General features: G+C 35.8%; 2 protein-coding genes across 8 annotated transcripts in view; both read right to left on the reverse strand.

The window, feature by feature from the left end:
* Positions 1-318: 318 nt before the first annotated feature.
* On the reverse strand, positions 319-18621 carry ncapg2 (non-SMC condensin II complex, subunit G2). 4 transcript variants are annotated; one of them, XM_067400643.1, is made up of 27 exons: positions 18585-18621; positions 18234-18324; positions 16618-16806; positions 16130-16244; positions 15559-15716; positions 15315-15449; positions 15128-15222; positions 14736-14892; positions 13871-13963; positions 13632-13757; positions 12653-12832; positions 12019-12171; positions 11636-11858; positions 11368-11462; positions 9785-9958; positions 9579-9649; positions 9032-9185; positions 5258-5431; positions 4737-4847; positions 4362-4490; positions 3869-3968; positions 3502-3692; positions 3146-3286; positions 2738-2841; positions 2547-2647; positions 1066-1168; positions 319-974 (listed from the first exon to the last, which is right to left on the reverse strand). In XM_067400643.1, the coding sequence occupies exons 2-27, from the start codon at positions 18309-18311 to the stop codon at positions 905-907; spliced, it is 3420 nt and encodes a 1139-aa protein (XP_067256744.1). In that variant the 5' UTR covers positions 18312-18324; positions 18585-18621; the 3' UTR covers positions 319-904. The 4 variants fall into 4 exon arrangements, with proteins under 4 accessions (XP_067256744.1, XP_067256741.1, XP_067256742.1 ...); XM_067400640.1 differs by having other exon boundaries at positions 320-974; positions 5258-5434; XM_067400641.1 differs by having other exon boundaries at positions 320-974; positions 5258-5434; positions 18565-18615.
* A 440-nt stretch (positions 18622-19061) lies between these two features.
* esyt2b (extended synaptotagmin-like protein 2b) overlaps positions 19062-20838 on the reverse strand; it is a 37172-nt gene continuing 35395 nt past the window's right edge. For all 4 annotated transcript variants that reach the window (XM_067400648.1, XM_067400647.1, XM_067400646.1 and 1 more), the window contains 3 exons: positions 20720-20825; positions 20583-20632; positions 19062-20503 (listed from right to left, as the gene is read on the reverse strand). In XM_067400648.1, coding sequence (XP_067256749.1) covers positions 20458-20503; positions 20583-20632; positions 20720-20825 — 202 coding nt within the window. In that variant the 3' untranslated portion in view covers positions 19062-20457. The remainder of the gene's footprint in view (positions 20504-20582; positions 20633-20719; positions 20826-20838) is intronic.

The following is a 20838-nucleotide window of genomic DNA, read 5'->3' on the forward strand; positions in this document are numbered from 1 at the left end:
ACTGACGTCACTAGCTTCATGAGATTGCTCGATGACTTCTGCACGGTCAGTTGTATTTAGTTTGCAGAGATTGACCTCGCTTCTTCTCTTATCAGACAGTAGGGTTGAGAAAGGGTTATCTACTTTTCTCTAGAGCCCAGTTATTTTGCCCCCTACCGCGACGCTGTACTTGACAAACAACGCACTACAGTAATAAATCACCTGCCACCTGTGTAATGCACAAGCAAGTCCAAATAATGCTATAATCGAGCATATGAAACGACCTCTGTACATACCACTAAAAGCAGGGAAAGTGAAATTTAAATCGTGGACTTATAAAGGAAGAATAAATGCCTACAGACACACAAACACCTCCCTTTTCAGGCTATGACATGATTAATTAAAACAAGGGAGAGAGTTTTAATAGGGCGGTTATGTAAGAACAATATTGTAACTGTCAAAGCGGTAGATGTCAATCCACCCAAACATTTAGTTTCAACTTCAACACAAATCAACACGTTTTTTTTTTGTTTTTTTTTTACAAATCTAAATTTTATGTGCTTTTTCTTTATTTCACACCATCATTTTAGACTGTGATACTGTATAGAAATTTTCAAAGACCCTTTGATGAAATAAAGAATCTCATCATCTTAAGACACCAGATTCACTTACATGTTTTAAAAATAAAAGACTTTGAGAAGATTACAACCTATCTGCAATGCAAGAACACAACTGTTTGAAATTGTACAAAAGAAAATGAAATGACGAAGTATATAGTGCATGTCCTTGTATATCAAATCCATCCATATGTAAAGTGAAAAACAAAAAGCAAAAAACATGCAACAATATAAAGATGAGAAAACAAAAAAGGGAATAATGGATTTTGTGGGAGTATCCAAAATCTCTTAGCTAACAGCTTGCCCGTTTAACTGTTTGGTGTTTGGCATGGATTTAGGATGTCATTCAGCATCACGATAGTCGATTCATAGACGGCCCTAAAATTGAGAGAGAAATTGTGTTTATTGTATTATTGTGTATAGGAAACAGACAGCATGCTTTCACAATATGACATATACATTTTTTTACCTCTGAATATTGTCAGAGTTTTCTGCAGAGATGTTGTAATGGTTCTGTATTTGTCTGCGTACAGACACAGCGATTTCCTTCAACTCCACAACAAATGCATCAGCTGTATGAACAAAGCAGAAAAGTAAACAGAATCATGTATTCATAGGATTATATCTCTCACTTTATATCATTAATGTTTCTTCAAGTCCAACTCCACTGGACTTGTTGTGTGCTTTAGTTCTGGACAGTGTAAAATGAATTGTGATTGCACATCTTTTAAAATGTGTTCCGTGGAATGATTTTCTATAAAATGCTCAAAGTTTTACTATCAAGCATTCAGGTACCATCTAAGGAGATAGCTATAATGATAACTGTATTAGCGTCCACACCAATGGACGCTATCGTGTTTGTGCTGCAGTTCTGTCATCTGACACTTTAAATGCTCAAGCTCTTAAAGCAGGATGGATTCTGATTGGTTGTCAACATTTTTATCATCCATGAAAGTGATTCCAACAATATTGTTTCTCTGTGCTGCTACTGTTAGTGTTGGTGTAGACTCTGCAGTAACACTTTAATATGGGGAACACATATTCTCTATTAACTATTACTTTTTACCCTCAATAAACTCCTAATTTACTGCTTATTAATAGTTAGTAAGGTAGTTGTAGTTGTTAAGTTCAGGTATTGGGTAGGATTAAAGGGATAGTTCACCCAAAAATGAAAATTTGGTGTTTATCTGCTTACCCCCAGGGCATCCAAGATGTAGGTGACTTTGTTTCTTCAGTAGAACACAAATGATGATTTTTAACTGCAACCGTTGCGGTCTGTCAGTCTTATAATGTGGGTCAATGGGAACTTCTTTTATAAGAGTAAATGATGTGATGTCTCGCACATATACTTCAATGAGCGCGAGACATCACTGCCGCTGTCAGAGCGCGATCAGACCTCACTAAACGAGTGATGAACGCAGTTGGACATAGTGGTGTATTAGAGGTAAAAATGATATAAATACTGTTCGGTTTCTCGCACAAACCGACCGTTTCGTGTCTTAGGACATCAATGTGTCGTCACGAGCTGCAGGGTTTCATTTGGATTTGCCTAGGCAAGTTTTATTTACTCTTATAAAAGAAGTTCCCATTGACCCACATTATAAGACTGACAGACAGCAACGGTTGGAGTTAAAAATCATCATTTGTGTTCTACTGAAGAAACAAAGTCACCTACATCTTGGATGTGCTGAGGGTAAGCAGATAAACATCAAATTTAAATTTTTGGGTGAACTATCCCTTTAAGGGATGTAGAATATGGTCATGCAGAATAAGGCATTAATATGTGCTTTATAAGCACTAATATACAGCCAATATGCAGGCTAATGAGCAACTAGTTAAAAGGGATAATTGATAAAAAGTATTATCGACTCTGCTATTATTTTATATTTACAATCATTTTTAGAACTACATCTTTAAAAATGACCAGAGTAACAAAAAAAAAAAACTTACATTGTTTGATGATGGTCAGAATGTGTGTAACTGCAGCCCATTGTGTGATACTATCAATAGCCTCTGACTCTATAGAGGAGCTCATTTCAGACAGAAAAAACCTAGAACATATCAGAATATCAATCAGAAGTGTTCAAGTAAATTTAAGTAAAAATAAAGGGCTTTTAGTTCTAGCTGGTGTTTCATATTACCTGGTAACAACAGGAGATCTGAGCGTAACTTTGAGTATGGTATTTGAGAGAGGTGGAAGGTCATTAATTGTCTCTGGTGTCAACACCTCTTCCACATGAGAGATCTGCATGTAGAAACATTAAATTGCTGATTTCTACATTTATTCTTCATTGTCACAATTAGTTTCTTTTGTCCTTCAACTTATTTTTATATATGGCTTTAGACAGCTCTTGCACGCTGGTTATGGTTGTATTTCGTCTCAAGAACAAAACATTTCTTTTTTTAATCAGTCATTTTGTCAAACATTACACCTGAGTAAAATGAAGAAATGCTATAGCATTGAGCTCAACAAATGTTTCAATCTAAAAGACAAGGAAGAAATGCCAACCAAACATCAGCATACAGAAAATTAATTATTAGCGATTTACCTTCTGCAAGGTGCGGCTGATATCAATAATAACTGCTGCACAGAGTGATGAGAAGACTCCTGTGATAAACTCTGACCTCTCAGTTGTAAACTTAGTCACCAGCAGGAAGTCATGGAGAGCTTCTTCAGAAGAGACACACAGCTAAACATACATACAGAAAGGCATTGAATGAAGTGTTGAATGAAATGAAGTGTTAGAAAGAAATGTTGTCAGGTAGAAATGTCAGCCATATTTAAATGATATTAAATTCAGCTCAAATATGCACATGTGCACACAGGTTTGTTAAACACATCCAGAAAAACCCAGAAATGAAAGTGCTTGAGGAAGACCTTAACGTATCTTATCAAAGGTCTCACCTCCTGACCCTCTTCCTTGTCTTTACGCAGTCGATGTGCTATGATCTCCACAATTTTCTGGAAGATGTTGGTCAAAATGCGAATAGTGAGTGACAGTTGATCTTCCTGCCCCTCAGCTTTATGGGAAAGGCAGCCCTGTGCCACCTCAGTAAGCAGAGCAAGCACATGAGGAGTGCATATGTATCCTTTCTCTATAAAGAACACAGATACACACACAATTGTGATAAAAAAAAAAAAAATTATGCTATTGTCAAACATTTTATTGCATCTTGATTAAATGCATAAATCTGTCAATTTTTTTTCCAGGTTGATAAATATACAGTGCAATCACTGGGCCCTGAATTAGCATGAATACTAAAGGACTCACCTGTCTGTAGTACAGAGGCAACATGCTGCAGTAAGTGGTCTCTGAAATCATTGTCTCCTACAGAAACCTGCAGCACATTCTTGCACACCGTTAAAGAACTCTGGCAATGATACAAGAGGGGAAATAAATCACATGCAAAATCACGTGTCCGCACAATTTGTTGTAAAATTGTGAAACAACAGTGTCACATGATTCTACAGAAATCATATATGCTGAATTGGTGCTCAAGCAACATGTTTTTTTATTAATGTTGAAAACAGTTTTGCTGTTGAGTATTTTTGTAGAAACCATGATCAATTTTTTACTAGGATTCTTTGATGAATAGAAAAATATCTTACTGAGTTCATTTTACTATTAAATAAAATGAAAATAAAATGAGATATCAGTGATATAAATTTGCCAAAGAAAAATTACCAAAAACCAAACAAAAACAACAACAACAACAACAACAACAACAACAACAAAAACCTTTCACACTGATCATGCCACTCACTTCTACTGTCTTCCTGCTTAAATACAGCTGTTGCTCACTGCTGGAGTTAGCCAGGAAAGGAAGCACTTTCTTCTCTACCCAGGACACAGATTGCTCCAGGGATTTGAGGAACTCCCGCTCCTCTGGGTACTGTAGGATCAGAAACAGGTGCAGAAACCATATTGTGTGTTCAATCTAAAAGTGAGCTTCCAGAGCATGCAAGCAAACACTGCTTGATTTGTAGTTCATGAAATCTCAGTCATGTCTAATGGAAACCATTTGCACAGTTTAGCACAGAATGACAAAACAGTATTGGCTTGAAATCCTGAGACCTGCTTTAACTGCTTAAATGAATTTGTGTCATGTCACCTCATGATAATATAACTGTATACCCACTTTGTGTTGAAGGTGGATACTAAGTCTGCCATGGACGACAAAAGCTCTCAGTGCTGTCTCTATGACTGTCCCACTGACCTCTGACCCACTCAGAGAGGAGAATAGCAGCAACTGGACACACATACAAAAGAGCAATGACAATAGTTCCGAATTGATGATACATTATGGATTCAGTTCAGAGATCCTCTTTAGGATCTCTAAGCATAAAGAAAACAACAACTCCCACTTTACCTAAGGTAGAGGTAGAAAAATTGTAATGTAGTATCTCAAGACCTCAGTGAACATAACTTTTCTTGAACAAAACAATTCTGTAAGCGCACAGTGTTTTGATAAGTATAATAAGGGCAAAAACATCACGACATGTAGCCAAACACATCTGTGCAGAATTATCTTCAAAGCAAGACTGCTAAAACTCTGCAATTACCTTGTTTACTTTGTAACTAATTACAGTAATAACACGACACGACACGCTTGCACCAAATCTTTGTAAAAGTAATCATCAAACCTCATGTCTATGGTACCTTCCATTTGCTGAGGGCTTTATGGAGTGGTCTGATCTGATCCAGCGGCAGCGTGAGAAGACAGTCTCGTGTTTTAGGGCGCAGGAGCAGATAATCCAGATAGTCCAGGCCCAGATCTGGCTTTGACTCATCTAGCCCATCAAAATGCACTTTGCCCGTTGTATCTTCATCACCCTGCTGAATAGAGAGTGATCATAGAGGATATTAAAACACCATAAAATGCTAATGAACCCCCACAACAGGGCTCTAGACTGCGACTAAATGGTTGCATTTTGCGACCTTTTTTCCTGCCAGTGCGACTAAATTGTTAGAGGTTGCACTAATGCCACTACCAATTAGATAAGCGCTGCCATTTCTGATGTGTAGGAAAAACCATAAACACCAAATGCGCCAAAAGTGAAACGAAACAACACTGCTAGTTTGAACGGCACCACATGGACCATTTACCAGCTCAGTGCAAAAGCAAATACGTTTACATGCCGACAGGTCTCAATCACGCGACCACTAAAACAGCACTGTGCGAAGTGTTCGAGTTTGGCTCTGAGTTCTCCGATATACAACACAAATGTCTCAGTGCTTAAAACTAGTTTAAAGCTAGATGAATTAGAGCTGACATTCTCAACAACACCAATGCAGAAAACAAGATAGCTACAACAATAGAGTTAGAAGGCTTTTCAATCCACAAATCACCAACATTTACCATGGATTTACTGTAGCAACACTAACTGTAAACATGGTATTGTTGCAGAAATGTGGGATATTAATAGTGAATTTTATTTTATTATTAAAGTAGATGTGTAGCTTATGCATTAAAGGGGTAATGGAATATAATTACAATATTTTTTTTGTTATTAAGATATTGTAGTTTATAGTAACATTTGTATTTATACTAAATGTGTTTAGATAAATGTTTTTCATAATAAATAAAATCTGTATAGTTGTAATGTTCATAATGAGGTGCCATGCGTGGTTTTACCTGTGGTTATCCTTATCTACAAATTTATGATACAATGGAAGACCAATTTTAATAAGAGTAGAGTCTTAATTCAGTCACCATATTTAAATTTTAGCTTTTAAAAATTAGGTGGTTACATTTTTGTTTTTAAAGATTTTAAAGAGTTACCGTTTTGTTAATGTAAATAAATTAACATCCGCATCCCATCTCAAGCTACAGCACCTGTCAACCTGTGAAATGCATATTTGACAGTATCTTGAGTCCCATATCAAAAGCAACACAAATCTTTAAGCCTATTGCGATTTATTGGATGGGACATGGGAGGCGCACTGTTTATTCATCAACTGAAAACAGCATATAGCCAAAAGATCGAATGGGATTTATGAATCGATATTGGTCTTATGAATGTGACCAAAACAGCAAGGAGACATTTTAATTGTTTATTAATAAAGTAATGTTTTCTGAATTAGTGTCAGCTGCAAAGATGAAGTTGACATACTGACTCTAGTCATCTCCTCATATTGGACGCGCCTAGAGAGAGAATGCACATTTCATTCGGTTTAGGCTACATAATCAGAGTAGCCTATTTCTTTTCGTTTTGAATTATTTCGTTTTCGTTAAAGTAGATATTTCAAGCTTTCTATAGATATATTTTCACGTCTCTGAGGCAAACAGCCTATACGCTGAGTTTCGGTTAATTTAGCCCAGTGGTCTCAAACTGCCGGGCCCATTGGCCATTTACGGCCTGCCCTCCCTCTCCACCCGGCCCGCAACTGATCTAAAAAATAAAACATAATCCGGCCCGCTAAAATTATTATTATTATTACTCTCTAGTTGCTACCTGTCTGATATGCAAAGAAAAAGTCACCGTTCTTAGGATCATTCACATATCGCGTCACATAAGCGGCCGCGCCGCATTCTCCTTCTTTCCAAAGCGCTTTCGCTCCAGTGGCGTCTGTCGTTGCTATGCAACCATGAGCCGCGCTCTCAACCGTGTCACTTCTATTATGAGCGCGCTTGCCTAAATTACAGTAAAAGCACTCGACTTTAAGTCACAAGCGTCGATTTAAACCACCAAAACGCGTCCGATGCAACCATTAAGCGTTACCGATGCTCAAGCGGCATCTTGGACAAATGTGTCTCAGCTGTGTGAGCACAAGCGCTGCGGGTGTCTGGCAAGAAACAGAAAAGTGTACAAATGGATTCAGGGATTGTATTTGTTAAGTACAGTGTTGTTCAGTGCAAGATTTTAATGTTATTTAAGCTAACATAAAGTAAGGGAAAATACTTCCACTAAATGTTAAAAACTAATAATGTATGTAACAATGAGAGATTTTTATTTTTTGGCAAAATAAAGTTGATAGGCTATATATAGCTCCAGTTTTTTGTTTATTTCTGGCCCCTCCACACCACAAGTGTTGCTGGTTTTGTTCCTAAATTACTGATTTTTTTATTCCATGCATCTTGTTGGATGTGAGAAGTTCAATTAATAGTATTATATTAGTAATATTATATTAGTTTATTAGTAGTATTATATTAGTAATAGTATTATATAATTATATTACACTCTGTAACAATGAGAGAGACACTGCTGTTTACATTTAGTATGGTAAAAAAAAAAATATTTATAGTATAAAAATATTTTAGGCCTAATGAAATTTGAAGTAAATGAGAAATAATGCAAAGTAAATTTTCTGAAATGTTGCGCTTTCTTTCGCTTGAATGTTAATATGGCCCTCCTATGAGGTGTCAATCACAGAAACGCCCCCCCGCCAATTTGAGTTTGAGACCCCTGATTTAGCCTGTAAGAAGCGCTCCAGTTCATGTGCCAGTGATCGCGCCTGCGCCTCCATGTCATGATTATATTGTCTGCTATATTTGCTTATTTATTACATCCAGGCAATTGGTTGATGAAACATTGATTAAAATTAAGATACAATTTTTACAAAATGAAATTCACTTTAAAGAAAGGCTTTCTACAAAACAAAACTTAATGAAGTGATCAAAATCATGTCTGACCCACTCCATGTCACCCGATATATTGCGCATCTTATGATGCATCTTACTCATGGTGTTCAATTTTCATAATCAAGTAAATACATTTAAAACATAACATAGAACTATTTAAACATAAATATGAAACTATGTTTTCTTTAATGGCTACCAAAACATAGCCTATAGTACAGTACAAAGAAATTTCATGTAGTAAGCAAGAGCGGATCATGAGTCATGAGTCAGATCAAGAATAATTTATTTTTAGACTTATATTTAGTATTAGGGGTATCCAAGTTATTTTACATATTTTATTATTTTTTTTTTTTAATGAACGCAATAGTTACTTTCCCTGGTAATTAGTTACTTTTATAATGATGTAACTCATTTACTAACTGCGTTACTATTTGTGAGAAGTAACTAGTAACTACTTTTTTAAAGTAACGTGCCCAACACTGCTGCAGGGTGTGGTACTGAACATGAAAAGTTATGCAGTCTAATCTGTTAATCTGTTCTTCAAAATACATGGATAAGCCTATATTGTCCTGTAGTTTCATAATTAAAAATGAAAATGTGAACAAAAATAAAAGCAATTAAATGTATTATAATTAAAATATGAAAATTAAAATGACGGGTAATAATAGATTTTGACTGAATTTTTATGACCCTGTCCGTCAAAATGACGAGCAATGTTAAAGTCTAACGCAACCTCTGCCCCCACCATACCGGTGCTGGTGCCACCATCCTTATAACTTGGTGGCAGTAGTGCCACTACTCTCAAATGTTAGTCTAGAGCCCTGGACAAGGACTTTTTACACAACATTTACCACTTTCACAGGTGCGGCCTCCGTGAGCCAGTTCTCTATCAGCTCCACAATATGGCTGATCTGCCCCCAGCTACAGACACACTCCACCGACTGACTGTATGCCGCCACAGCGGCGCCCGCTTTCAAACTCCTCAAGTTAGACATCACTTTACTCCTGCAGAGAAGAACACACAGTCATGAAGTACCCCCAGACAGTCCTACAGATCGCTCTAAAGCCATGAAAATACACTCAATCCCACCAGCATTGAAGGACGCCTTTCAGATCAAATGAGAATCAGAATTGGCATTTCACTTTTGAGCCAACCTGCTGTTCTGGGGAGATGGCTGAGACACCATGCAGACTGTGGTAGACGCTCAGCAGGAAAGGAGGTTATGAAAAGCTCTTTTCATTGAACTGTTCTTTGCAGGAATAGCTCCCTCAAAAATGACAATTCAGAAAATTCATCTCTCAAAAAGTTTCATTTTTGGCTTCCCTATTCATCTAAAATAGGGCATTTAACAATGTAAGCTGCATTTAGGGGTTGTTCAAAGGGAGTGTCCTACTAACCTCAGAGCTGGAACAGCAGTGGCAGGAAGTAGAGAGGCTAGAAGAATGAGAGGGGCTTTACACCGCTCCTCCTGTGCACACACACACACATATACACAACTGCATCATGTTGCAACCATATTGCATCAGCTCTAAAGATGTGATTACAGTGTGCAGCTTTGCTCTTTGAATCGTCCTTTAGTTCCCTGTGTGAATGTGACTCTTACCTGAAAGATTTTAAGATATTGGGGCAGAACAGATGCAAACTTTGATGTGGTGTACTTGAAGGCCTCTTGGTTAGCCATGAGTGATTTCTGAACACTTTTCCACAGAATGACGAGGATCTCCAGCAGGCTGGCCATGGAGGCAGTGTCCTGCACTGAGAGAACATCCTCCAACATCTAGCGACAATAACAATCATAAGCATTATTACTTATAGTTGTTTGAAGTTATCCATCATTGTTCAGCAGTGTCTAGGATATTGTGGAAAACACTTAATCTGAATACTGATAGGCCTTTAAATGTCCAGATCATCCATTGTGAAGACATCATCAACACGACAGCCAGTGCCACAGTTTCCTCAAAATTATAATCACGATTATTAATCATGTTTATTCTATCAAAAGAGTAATGAAACTATGGCTATTTTGCAAATTCTTTACCAACCTACACTTCACCCAAAAGGCCTGTAGGTGGCACAAAGACTTAAATTTAACCAACTATGATAACTTCGTTAGATGGTAAATCAATACAAAACATGTTTTTTTGTGAGGGCTTTGTAATATGTATTCACATTAGATTTTAAAGCAATACAATTCGTTTGCAATAAGACAAACCAGACTCAAATTGCCCGGCAAAATTCGTAAAGCAAAGAAAAATCATTTCTAGCTGATCAACATTATGAAAACTGGTAAAACCTTTAGGAACATAAAAAGATAAACCAGCGAAATTCCTAATATTACTTCCAATATTTCCAAATTATGTTCATTTTCATAGAGCGGGCCAATATCGTGACAGTTATTTAAAATCAATCGAGAGAAGCAGATATCGTTATCATGATAAAATACGATTAATCGTGCAGCCCTAATTTAATTTAATTTGACTTGACATTTGATATTCAACAGTATCCTTGACATTTATTCAACAGTGCTTTTGATCTGCCTGCATTGACACTATTCTTTAAAAGGAAAAATTATTTACCCATTATCAATGTAAAGCTGCTTTGACACAATCTGCATTGTAAAAAGCGCTATATAAATAAGGGTGACTTGACTTGACTTGACTACCTGAATGTTTGTGGTCAGATATTTTTTTAAAGAAATTAATACTTTTATTCAGCAAAGATGCATTAAACTGATAAAATAATTAACAATAAATACCTTCACTTTGTTACAAAGATTTCTATTTCAAATAAATGCTGTTCTTTTGAACTTTCTATTCATCAAGATTGCTGGAAAAAAGATATTGGTCTCCACAAAAACATCAAGTAGCACAACTGTTTTCAACATTGATAAGAAATGTTTCTTGAGCAGCAAATCAGCACATTAGAAAGATTTCTGAAGGATCATGTGATGCTGAAGATTAGTAATGATGATGCTGAAAATTCAGTTTTACCATCACAGCAATAAATTACATTTTCAAATAATTATTAAAATAGAAAACATTTATTTGAAATTGTAATACTATTACATAATATTACTATTTTTACTGTATTGTTCTTGGTGAGCATAAGAAGCTTCTTTCAAAAAACAAACAAAAATCTTACAGACCTCACACTTTTAAACAGTAGTGTACGTATATGAAGTCTCACCGTGCTGTTTTCTTTATTGCTAGATGCAAATTCATCATCTCCTGCATTTTGAATGCACACATTCAGACACTTTCGGATCACCAGCATCAGCTTGACTACAAAGAGAAAGCACACTGGAGTTGATATTGACACATACTGTACTTCCAAATGATAAAACCAAACCCTGGTAACTCACAACACAACAAACTACAATATAATTGTACAATTGTACAATATAAAACAGAATTAATATTAAAAAAGCTTACTGGGGTATCTAAAGCAATCTAACCTATGTTAGCAGGAGCCGTGTACAGATAGGCATGCTGGTAAAACTTGCGAGCAGCTCCAGGATTTGTTTGAATCAGGGTGACGCATCGCTCGCACCAGACAGTCTCTGGTTGGTTGACTGGAAAGAATGAGTTGAAAAGGAGGTTGACAATTCGTTTAGAGACAGGAGGAGAGTCCATCTCCAATCGAGCCAGCAGGTGCTCAAGGGAACAAACTTTCCAAAACTGTAGAATGATGAGGATGGAAAGAATAGTCATTAATAAATACACAAATATAATAAAAAAAATATTTGAACTCAACTAAAGACATCAATTTTGCTAAGAGAACAAATGAAGTACCATATAATGTCAATAAAAAAAAATACATTTTGGTTTAAACTCTTACCTTGGCTGCCCGTACACCCTTGATCTTGAGGAGCATGCCCACAAAGGCAACACGCACCTTTTCAGAGCTGTCATGGAGGCTGCTCTTCAATGCAGGCAACAGTTTTTCCATGAGTGGATGGCTTAAACTGTTATCCAGAATTATAGACATGCACTGCAGAGCAAGCAAACAGGCTATAATAAGGCTTAGTCATGCACAAAATATATAGACCATGTCAAGTTCTTCATCTCATTACACAAAAATTGAGGCTAGTATTTTTCTGTTGCCAAGCTATAATTCAAGCTATAATTCATTAAACATTATAAGAACATAAGATCAAATGACTTGTGAACATATTCATTTAAAATTTATTTTGTCTTTCAGGTTAAAATGATTCTGTAAGCACTGCTAACTTCTGAACTATAAATTAATGATTTGGTACATTCCATTACCCCTAAAAAGCCTTTTAGTTTGAAGCTCTTAAATGAATAAACCACACTGAAAAGAGAGCAGAAGACAAGTGTCCTTCTTCAAGCTGTAAATGGTTTTAATTTGCGTTCTACTGCAAAACTGGAAAGATGCCAAGCAATTGCTTCCCATCTCTCTCTGATTACTTTTCTCAAGTGACTGCCAGCCAGCCAGCCAGGGGTTTTACCATGAAGACGGAGCAGCGGACATCTGGAGAGCTTGTATCATTAGCTAGTTGCAGGATGAGCTTCTCCAGGAGATCAGTGATGACCGTGGAGGGGATGACCTCCCAGCAACGACCTAGAACAGAACAAACTCCAAGCACTGCTGAAGAACGCACGAGGGGCTGGGGGTCATCAAGGAGAGCCTATTGAGACACAAAGAGTAAATGTGATAGCGGTATTAGCTACTGATATCTTTTCTTTTTTGACTGCTACTGAGTGTAACAGTCAGGTTCTGGCAGTAAAAATTGCCAGATTTTAACAATAACTTCTAAAGTGTTAAAGACAGACCATGCTCAGGTTTTTTAAGCCATTAGACTGCATTGTTTCAACTTCCATTATTTATTTATTTTATATAATAATCATGTTTAACAGTGGAATTCCTACATTAACCATGACACTGCAAAGAAAGCTCTCCCCAATCAGAGAATCCAAGAATCCAAAAGAACAAAAATTAGCCGGCCTACACTCCCAAACTACTTAAATATTATATATATATATATATATATATATATATATATATATATATATATATATATATATATATATATATATATATATATATATTAGTTTCTATATATAATCAACTACAATCTTTAAATCAGTAGTTTTATATTTTATGTCTTTCGCAATGCTTTTTGAGATTGTATTTTTTTCCCCTCATTAAAGCTGTGTTATTTATAAATACTTTTTTGCTTCAAATCAAAGTTTGTAACATTGTGATTCAGTTCATCGCTGGTTGGTTTGGTTCATGGGTTATAACTCTTAAACAAAGACTTTAAAAATCCCTATGGGAAAAAAACTGCCAGAACCAAGGCCACTGAAAATGTTGGCGGGGTCTGTTGTACTCTACTTTCACACACTGAACCCTCTACTTAAATCCTTGAATATTACAAAATATCAATAATGCACAATAATGCAATATAGAATCAATTGTTGACATACAAACAGTAAATCGAGTTGTTTCTGAACAGCTTGGTCAACCATCTCACTGCTCATGCTGGGGTCGTGGATGGGAAAAGCCTCAGTAAAGAGCAGTGTGGCATTGGCACGAACCTCAGCATTAGTGGCCTGTTTAAAATTATTAGAAACATATCCAATTAAACAAGGTGATATATTTCACTGAGGCATTACAACATATTTAAAGCATAAGCACAATAAAACAACACTGATTTTTGATCTACCTTTAATGCTTTCCACAGAATTGGCTTGTAGAGTCTGTGTAGCATCTCATCAATTCCCTCGCGAAACTTCTGCTTGTGGAAATAAGTAAGGATCTACATAGAGAGAAAGTGAAAATGTTTCACTAAAAGTGAAGAATTCTTACAAATTCAGTTAACTAATTTATCTGTTCTAGTTGACAAATCTTCCCTGTAAGTATCAAATGAGCCTTCTGGTTGATTTCTCCACATCATTTTTAAAGAATCCTTACAATGGCACCAGCACAAATTTAGCAGTATATCATGAACTTAAAACAGGGCTTTCTTAAGCATATTCACTTGTATGGAGTCAGTAAGATCATTTTTTAAGTAAACATACTTTTATTCAGCAAGGATTTATTACATTTATCAAATGGTGACAGCAAAGACATAGTGATTTCCACAAAAATATTAAGCTGATTAACTGTTGTCAACATTGATAATATTAAGACATGATTATTTCTTAAGGATCATGTGAACTAGAGCCTGGAGTAATGATGTTGAAAATTCACAGGTAGGGCTAGGTATTTATAGATTTTTTTCATCCAATTCAGATTCACAAGCTCTTGATTTGATTAGATTCTGACCTTGATTTGATTCAAGTTATTTTAAAGTTTTTTGTAATAAAATTTAATATAATACAATAATACTATAATATTTTTTTAATATTGATAAATATTGTTATCTGTAAAAGTATTGGTCAAATAAATGCAGCCTTGGATAGCATAAGAAATGTCTTTCAAAAACATTGAAACATCTTACTGACCCCAAACTTTTGAACATTTATAAGTTCACATCCTCAACTTAATGATCCCATTCATTGTAATCAAGAGGAAATGTGGTTTCTGACCTGTCTGACTTTGCTGTGTACAGGTGAGTTTCTGTGCAGCAACACAGCGTGCTGCATTAAGTCCTGGATGCAGGTGGACTCAATCTCCTCCAGAGAAGGACCTGAAGCCTTCCTCCATGCCCTGAAGTAAATCTCAGCCACATGAACAGACAGAGTTCTGCATGTATAGCATATAAAAAAAGAATGACCACAAAGATAAAAAGAAATAGCAGATCAAACAAAACCATTGTACAGTCTACTTAGAAAGACTTAAGAATGGCAGAGTCTGCAGATACCACTCTAATATTGTTTGTCTGATACTTATGTGAAAGTTATTACAGAACTGTCACATAAAAAGTTACTGAGTGTTCTTTTTAGCATTATAAAACAAGAGGTCATGAGTGTATGAATACTTTGGGAAAAACGGCAGCTGATTCTTAATAGTTTCATGAATCATCCGAATGAAGTTGTCATTCCAAGAAAAAAGGAAGGCAAGGAACCGTTTCCCCTGAAAAATGAGCAATAAACAGAGTTATATAAAATGATCTCCCAGAAAATAATCTCTCAAACTCATGAGCCTACGGAAACATATACACAAACCTCTTCTTGTTTAATATGAGAGGCCTTGAAGAAGCACTGGAGCAGAGGATCAATGACCTGCTGACCTCTTTCAGATGCAAAGTCCACACTGAGAAGTACCTCTCGCAGAGTACAGAGCCTTCTGAGCTCACTGACCTGGGAACATACCCAAAAAGAATCAACACAATACAGAGAATGGTATCAATCAAATGATACACCTTTTAATATATTAATGTCATATCTGCATATAAAGCAATTCGAGTACCGGTTTCTCAAGTGTAACGGTGTTCTCCAAACAGACAAGGAAAGCAGTCCAACCAAGTTCCTCTTTCCCATTTAGATCCCGCCTCCACCAGCATTCAAACAGCCAATGAATAGCCTGCTGGAGGGGTGTGTGAGACAGTGGCAAAGCACTCTCTATACCTGGAGAAAAAAAACATTCTATATAACTATTTGTCTTTCATCTAAAACACCCCTTTTTACTTCAAGAAAAACTTTTATTCATCAAAGACACTTTAAATAGTTAAAATGTGATGGTATATATAATTATGTTACAAAATTATTCAAATAAATGCTGTTCTTTTGAACTTTTTTATTCATCAAAGAATCCTGAAAGAAAAAAAAAAAAAGTTTCCACAAAAATATTAAGCAGCACAACTGTTTTCAACATTTATAATAATAAATTTTTTTGTTAAGCAGCAAATCAACATATTAGAATAATTTCTGAAGGATCATGTGACTGAAGACTGGAGTAATGATGCTGAAAATTCTGCTTTGCTAAAAAGATTTTGTAATGACTAGATGCTTAAAGAGTTACATTATATGTAAATACTTACAGTTTAGCATATGGGCACAGTTGAGAAGAGAGGTATAAGTGTCATTTTCCTGCAAAATGTCTACAGAGACTGTAGACACAATGGTGACACCGTCTATTACTGCCATGGTTTGTATCTGAAAGGAAACAAATAACAAACTATCTGTCATTTTGGGTCACCATGCTTTTGCCAAGTAAGACATGTTGCTGGGTCAACATACATTGTTGATCCTGGAACAAGATTCCTGTCTGAAAATTTCATCCTAGCCATATCCCACCCCTAAACCTAACCTTACCCATAACTTATCCCTAAAATCAGAGGGAAATGGTTATAAGTTATAAGTCTAAACTTGACATAAACTGTAAACTTGTTCCTCAAATCTGATTGGTTGATTGGGATGTTGATCCAGGAACATGTTGTACTTGCTGAAGTCACGTCCACTGTTATTTTGAAATGCTCCCGAAAATGCTCTTGGTTTTCTGTCTCTTTCGAAACATCAGAAGTCTGACCTGTTCCTCAGAAATCTCCACCTCCATGTCGCCCGCATCCTCCTCAGCCCCGGTGATCCAGCGCTCTGGAGGGTGAGCAGTGAGGCTGTGCTGCAGTAACTTCAGCTGTCTCTCCCACAGCTCCTGCCTCTGACTCCTCTGCAGCTCCGCCAGAACCTCTGTCAGGTCAAACGGATCTGCTCCATCCTTCTGCAACACCAACAGCAGTGAACACTATGACCTTCTAAATAATAAACACTGACGTTTTACAGCTCTTTCTGAATGCCCGCTGGTAGTTCTGAAGACTCACTTATGTAGACTTTCCTTAATTCTGAATGTAAACGTAGTCCTTATATTTAAGAAATAACAGCATCATTAGTCAAAAATATGAGATCTTGGGGCCAGTTGTTCAAAAGTAATCTGATTGGATTTCGGCTATCGGATTGAATCAAATTATGAAAATGGGTTGTTCAAAAGAAAAAAAGAAAAAGATTCTGAAATCAGATTAGATCACAAAATCCAATCTTGGTTTTGATCTGGATAAAATCATCAGTTTGTGTTGTACAAAACTTTTTAGTAAGATTGGGATACCTCTGACCCCAAAAAATATGGATTATACTGATCCCATCAGAAGGGTGGATTTCAGGAACAAAAATATAATAAAACTTTAAAACTGGTCAAAAAATACAACATTTATCATGTAATATACGTATACACACACACACACACACACACATTTTTTTTTTTTTTTTTAATTTGCTCTTGATTAGTTTAACTGTTAAAGAAATAAATTAGAAGTAGACATTAGGCTACATATTAAGCCTTTCTGTAACCTACAGTAAAGTAAAGATTTTTTGTGTCATAAAATAATCCCCAAACAGCTGTAAATATGAATATTTAACTCAGTGTTTTTTATCAGTTTGTAAACTATATTGGCACAAGAGATGAACCAGTCAAAAGTTCTTTGCGAGTTAACACAAAGTTCTGAGGGAATGCAAAAACATTGAAATGTTTTTTGTTTTCTTCCATATTCTTTCTATAACCATGTCTCTTTAGGGGCTCCTTAGAGCACCAGTAATCCAGATTTGGTCATCTGAATCAGGGTGATCCAATCCAATTTTTCTTTGAAAAACCAGCACAAAAGTAAGATGGATTACCTGATAGCAAATCCTAGATAGCAAAACATGGGATTTTCAAATCCAGATCATTCTGATCCAGATTAAACTTTTTGAACAACTGGCCCCAGTTTGTTATTTTGCTCTCTATAGTTGTTGTAGTTAACAGTTAAAACATGTATCCAGTGCCATTTCCCTTCTGAAAAACAAGAACACTTTGGCATACTTTTAAAAAGATTACAAAAATGATATACTTTAAAAGAACATTCTTAGGTCCACACTAAATATGTTTTAGACACTTAATTGCATATTATTTGTAATTTGCTGAACTTAAATTATTTTAGTAGGACTTAAGTACATGTTTATACGTAATTTTCTTTAAACAATTACTTCTATTGTCGTTGAAATATGGTTAAAATGTACTGTTTGAACTGACGATTGTTTATGTATTGTTAAAAAAAAGTGTTTTGTTATTAAAATGTACAGACAGTACTGACAGAGGGCGTTGAAAACATGACTCACATGTAATCTGATGAAGTTCAGAAAATCCTGGACGTGCTCATGATGGACAGAGTCCAGAAACTGCTTTCGTTTCGACATTTCGCTGAAAAATCTACCAGACAGAACAGAAACACAAGTACTACATATACTAATACTAATATTCAATTTTATTACACAGGGCGAGGTTACAGTGATGTAAGCAAGTATCAGTGTTTAGTATCTTCCTCCTCCAAGTCAAACCAAACTGAAGACAGGTAACGTTAAAGCTTTTGTTTTGTATATGCACAGCATTCTTTTATAAACTATATCAGCACATATATAGCAGCATATTGTGAATATTCAAACCTCAAACCTGTCAGTTTGTTTACATACAGAAATTCCTCAGATCGCGGCGCTCCGTCCGTTTCAATATTTCCCCGCTCAAAGTTAAAGAAGCGTCATGACGTCAGGCGTAATGTTCGTCCTCGTCGTGCTGACGTGACAGTGCCATCTGCTGTAGTGGAGACGAACGGTCTAAATGTAATGGATTTCATTGCAATCTTCATCTCTGTTAAAACCGTATCTAACTTCTGTATAAACAGTTATATATAATTATCAACAAGATTCAGACGCTAACTACTATTTCACAACATCAGCTGAGTAAATTTATTATTTATCTACAACAGAATGTCCACCAGATGGCGCCAAAAGCATGTTGTATGTTAAGCCAGCTGAGCAATAACGCCACAAAGGTAAAAAATCGTCTCCGAGATATATTGTAATTACATGCTTTTTTTAATTACGTTTTTACATTACATTTATATATATGCATACATATAAATACACACAATTTTTAATCCGTTCTATTTTTGTACTACCAATCATCAGAAACTGCCACCAGATTCTATATCTGCTCTATATCACTATCACATTTAATAATTGAGTATTGCTGAACTTAAAAGGGCCAAAATATTAAGCATTATATTTTATTAGGTTGCTTCAATACCTTCAATACAATCTTGTTAAAACATACCATCAAAAACAAAAGTATGAAGACAGACTAAATTAAAATATCTTGAAAAATGCATTCAGGCTCTGTAACTCTGAAAGGGTTTCTCATACACACTTCTGAAATCACCTCTGATATGATATGAGACTGGGCAAATACTCAAAGGGTCCAAAATAGTGCACAAATTCAAGTTACGAGTTCAGTGTGATTCAAATTGAATTTCATATTTTATTGATATCATGCATTATGCATAGAGAACAATAAGGCCGGAAATCACACCAACAGCCAATTCACAGTCTTTAAACAATCCATGAGCAAAACACTTTGTAACCAAGCTATTAATCTACTTAAAAATGTAACATACATAATATATACAGTATTTTTCTTAACCTGATAAAACCCTTGCGAACAAAATAGATATCAAACATTTCTGTACAGGCTTTTCATTTTGTGCCGTGCAATAGGAAACAGTGAAATACTTTTAAAATAAAGTATTATCAAAGGATTATTTATGAAGAGCTGAACATAACTTAGAATTTCCTTTACCATTTGTGGTAGAAAAAACAGCAGCATAAAATCCAGGAAAAAATAATTGTTAATACATACATATATACATACATACAGTACATACATACATACACATGTGGCGTTTTTCTTTTGTAAATGTGTCCCTATACTTTTTGGCCATGTGTTTTGTGTAATATGCTGCCTCAAACAAATACTATACTAACATGTCTGCCTTTCTAGCAACAGAAATTTTTTTCTGTTGTGATTTTAATAGTTCACAAAATTTAGTACTAAGTAAGTAAAAAAGTTTCAGAATATTATCAACAAAAATGATACAATAAATAAGAGTGTATGTATTCACAAACCTAAATTGTTATTTTTTCCTACTGTTGTTTTATAGTTGATTAACTTTGTGGGTAACCATTTTTATCAACCGGACAAAAATAAGCGTGTGCAAAAACGAATAAGATCAACTGGACTAAAGGATAAAACAAAAACAAGCAGACAAAACAAAACAAAAAAAGATTTAATCCTTAAAAGCAGGTCACTGATGCTAGAGGTACCAATTTCAGCTTTGGTGATAATGAGAGCGACACTTTGTAGGCCAGTGTAAATCCCAGTAGAAGTAGCCTGGTTTAGTTAGTCCAGCGATGCTCTTCCGCTACTAAAGATTCTACGTGATCCTGTGCAGGCCGTGACATGTCCCAGTTATCTGCCGTTTCATTCTTTCCTGCTTTCTTGCATGGACCACTACGTCTGATTTATCTTCTTTGATCCATCCTCGGTCAGATAATACCTGAGAGAGAAAGGAAGCCTTTATAATCAAGCAAAAGCACATATACAAAAGTGACAGTATGAATGAATGAGAATCACACCATTGAGTCCATCCTTTAGAAATGTCTTCACTTGCCAAGTCCACAAGTGCCTGTGACAAAGACATTTGTGAACCTCCATAAAAATCCAATGATCAACAGAAAAGAAGGAATAGTGAAGTTTATTTTATTTTTTTTACCTTGCCCAGTAGTACTTTGTGTTTGGACAGCAGTCCTCCTCCATTCTTCACAGCAACATCAACTGTCCTCCTGTGCAGTTCCACTATAGACACACTGAACTCAAAGCTGGCAAATGCAA

Source organism: Chanodichthys erythropterus, chromosome 11, assembly GCF_024489055.1.
Source record: "Chanodichthys erythropterus isolate Z2021 chromosome 11, ASM2448905v1, whole genome shotgun sequence".
In the NCBI taxonomy this organism is placed as follows: Eukaryota; Metazoa; Chordata; class Actinopteri; order Cypriniformes; family Xenocyprididae; genus Chanodichthys; species Chanodichthys erythropterus.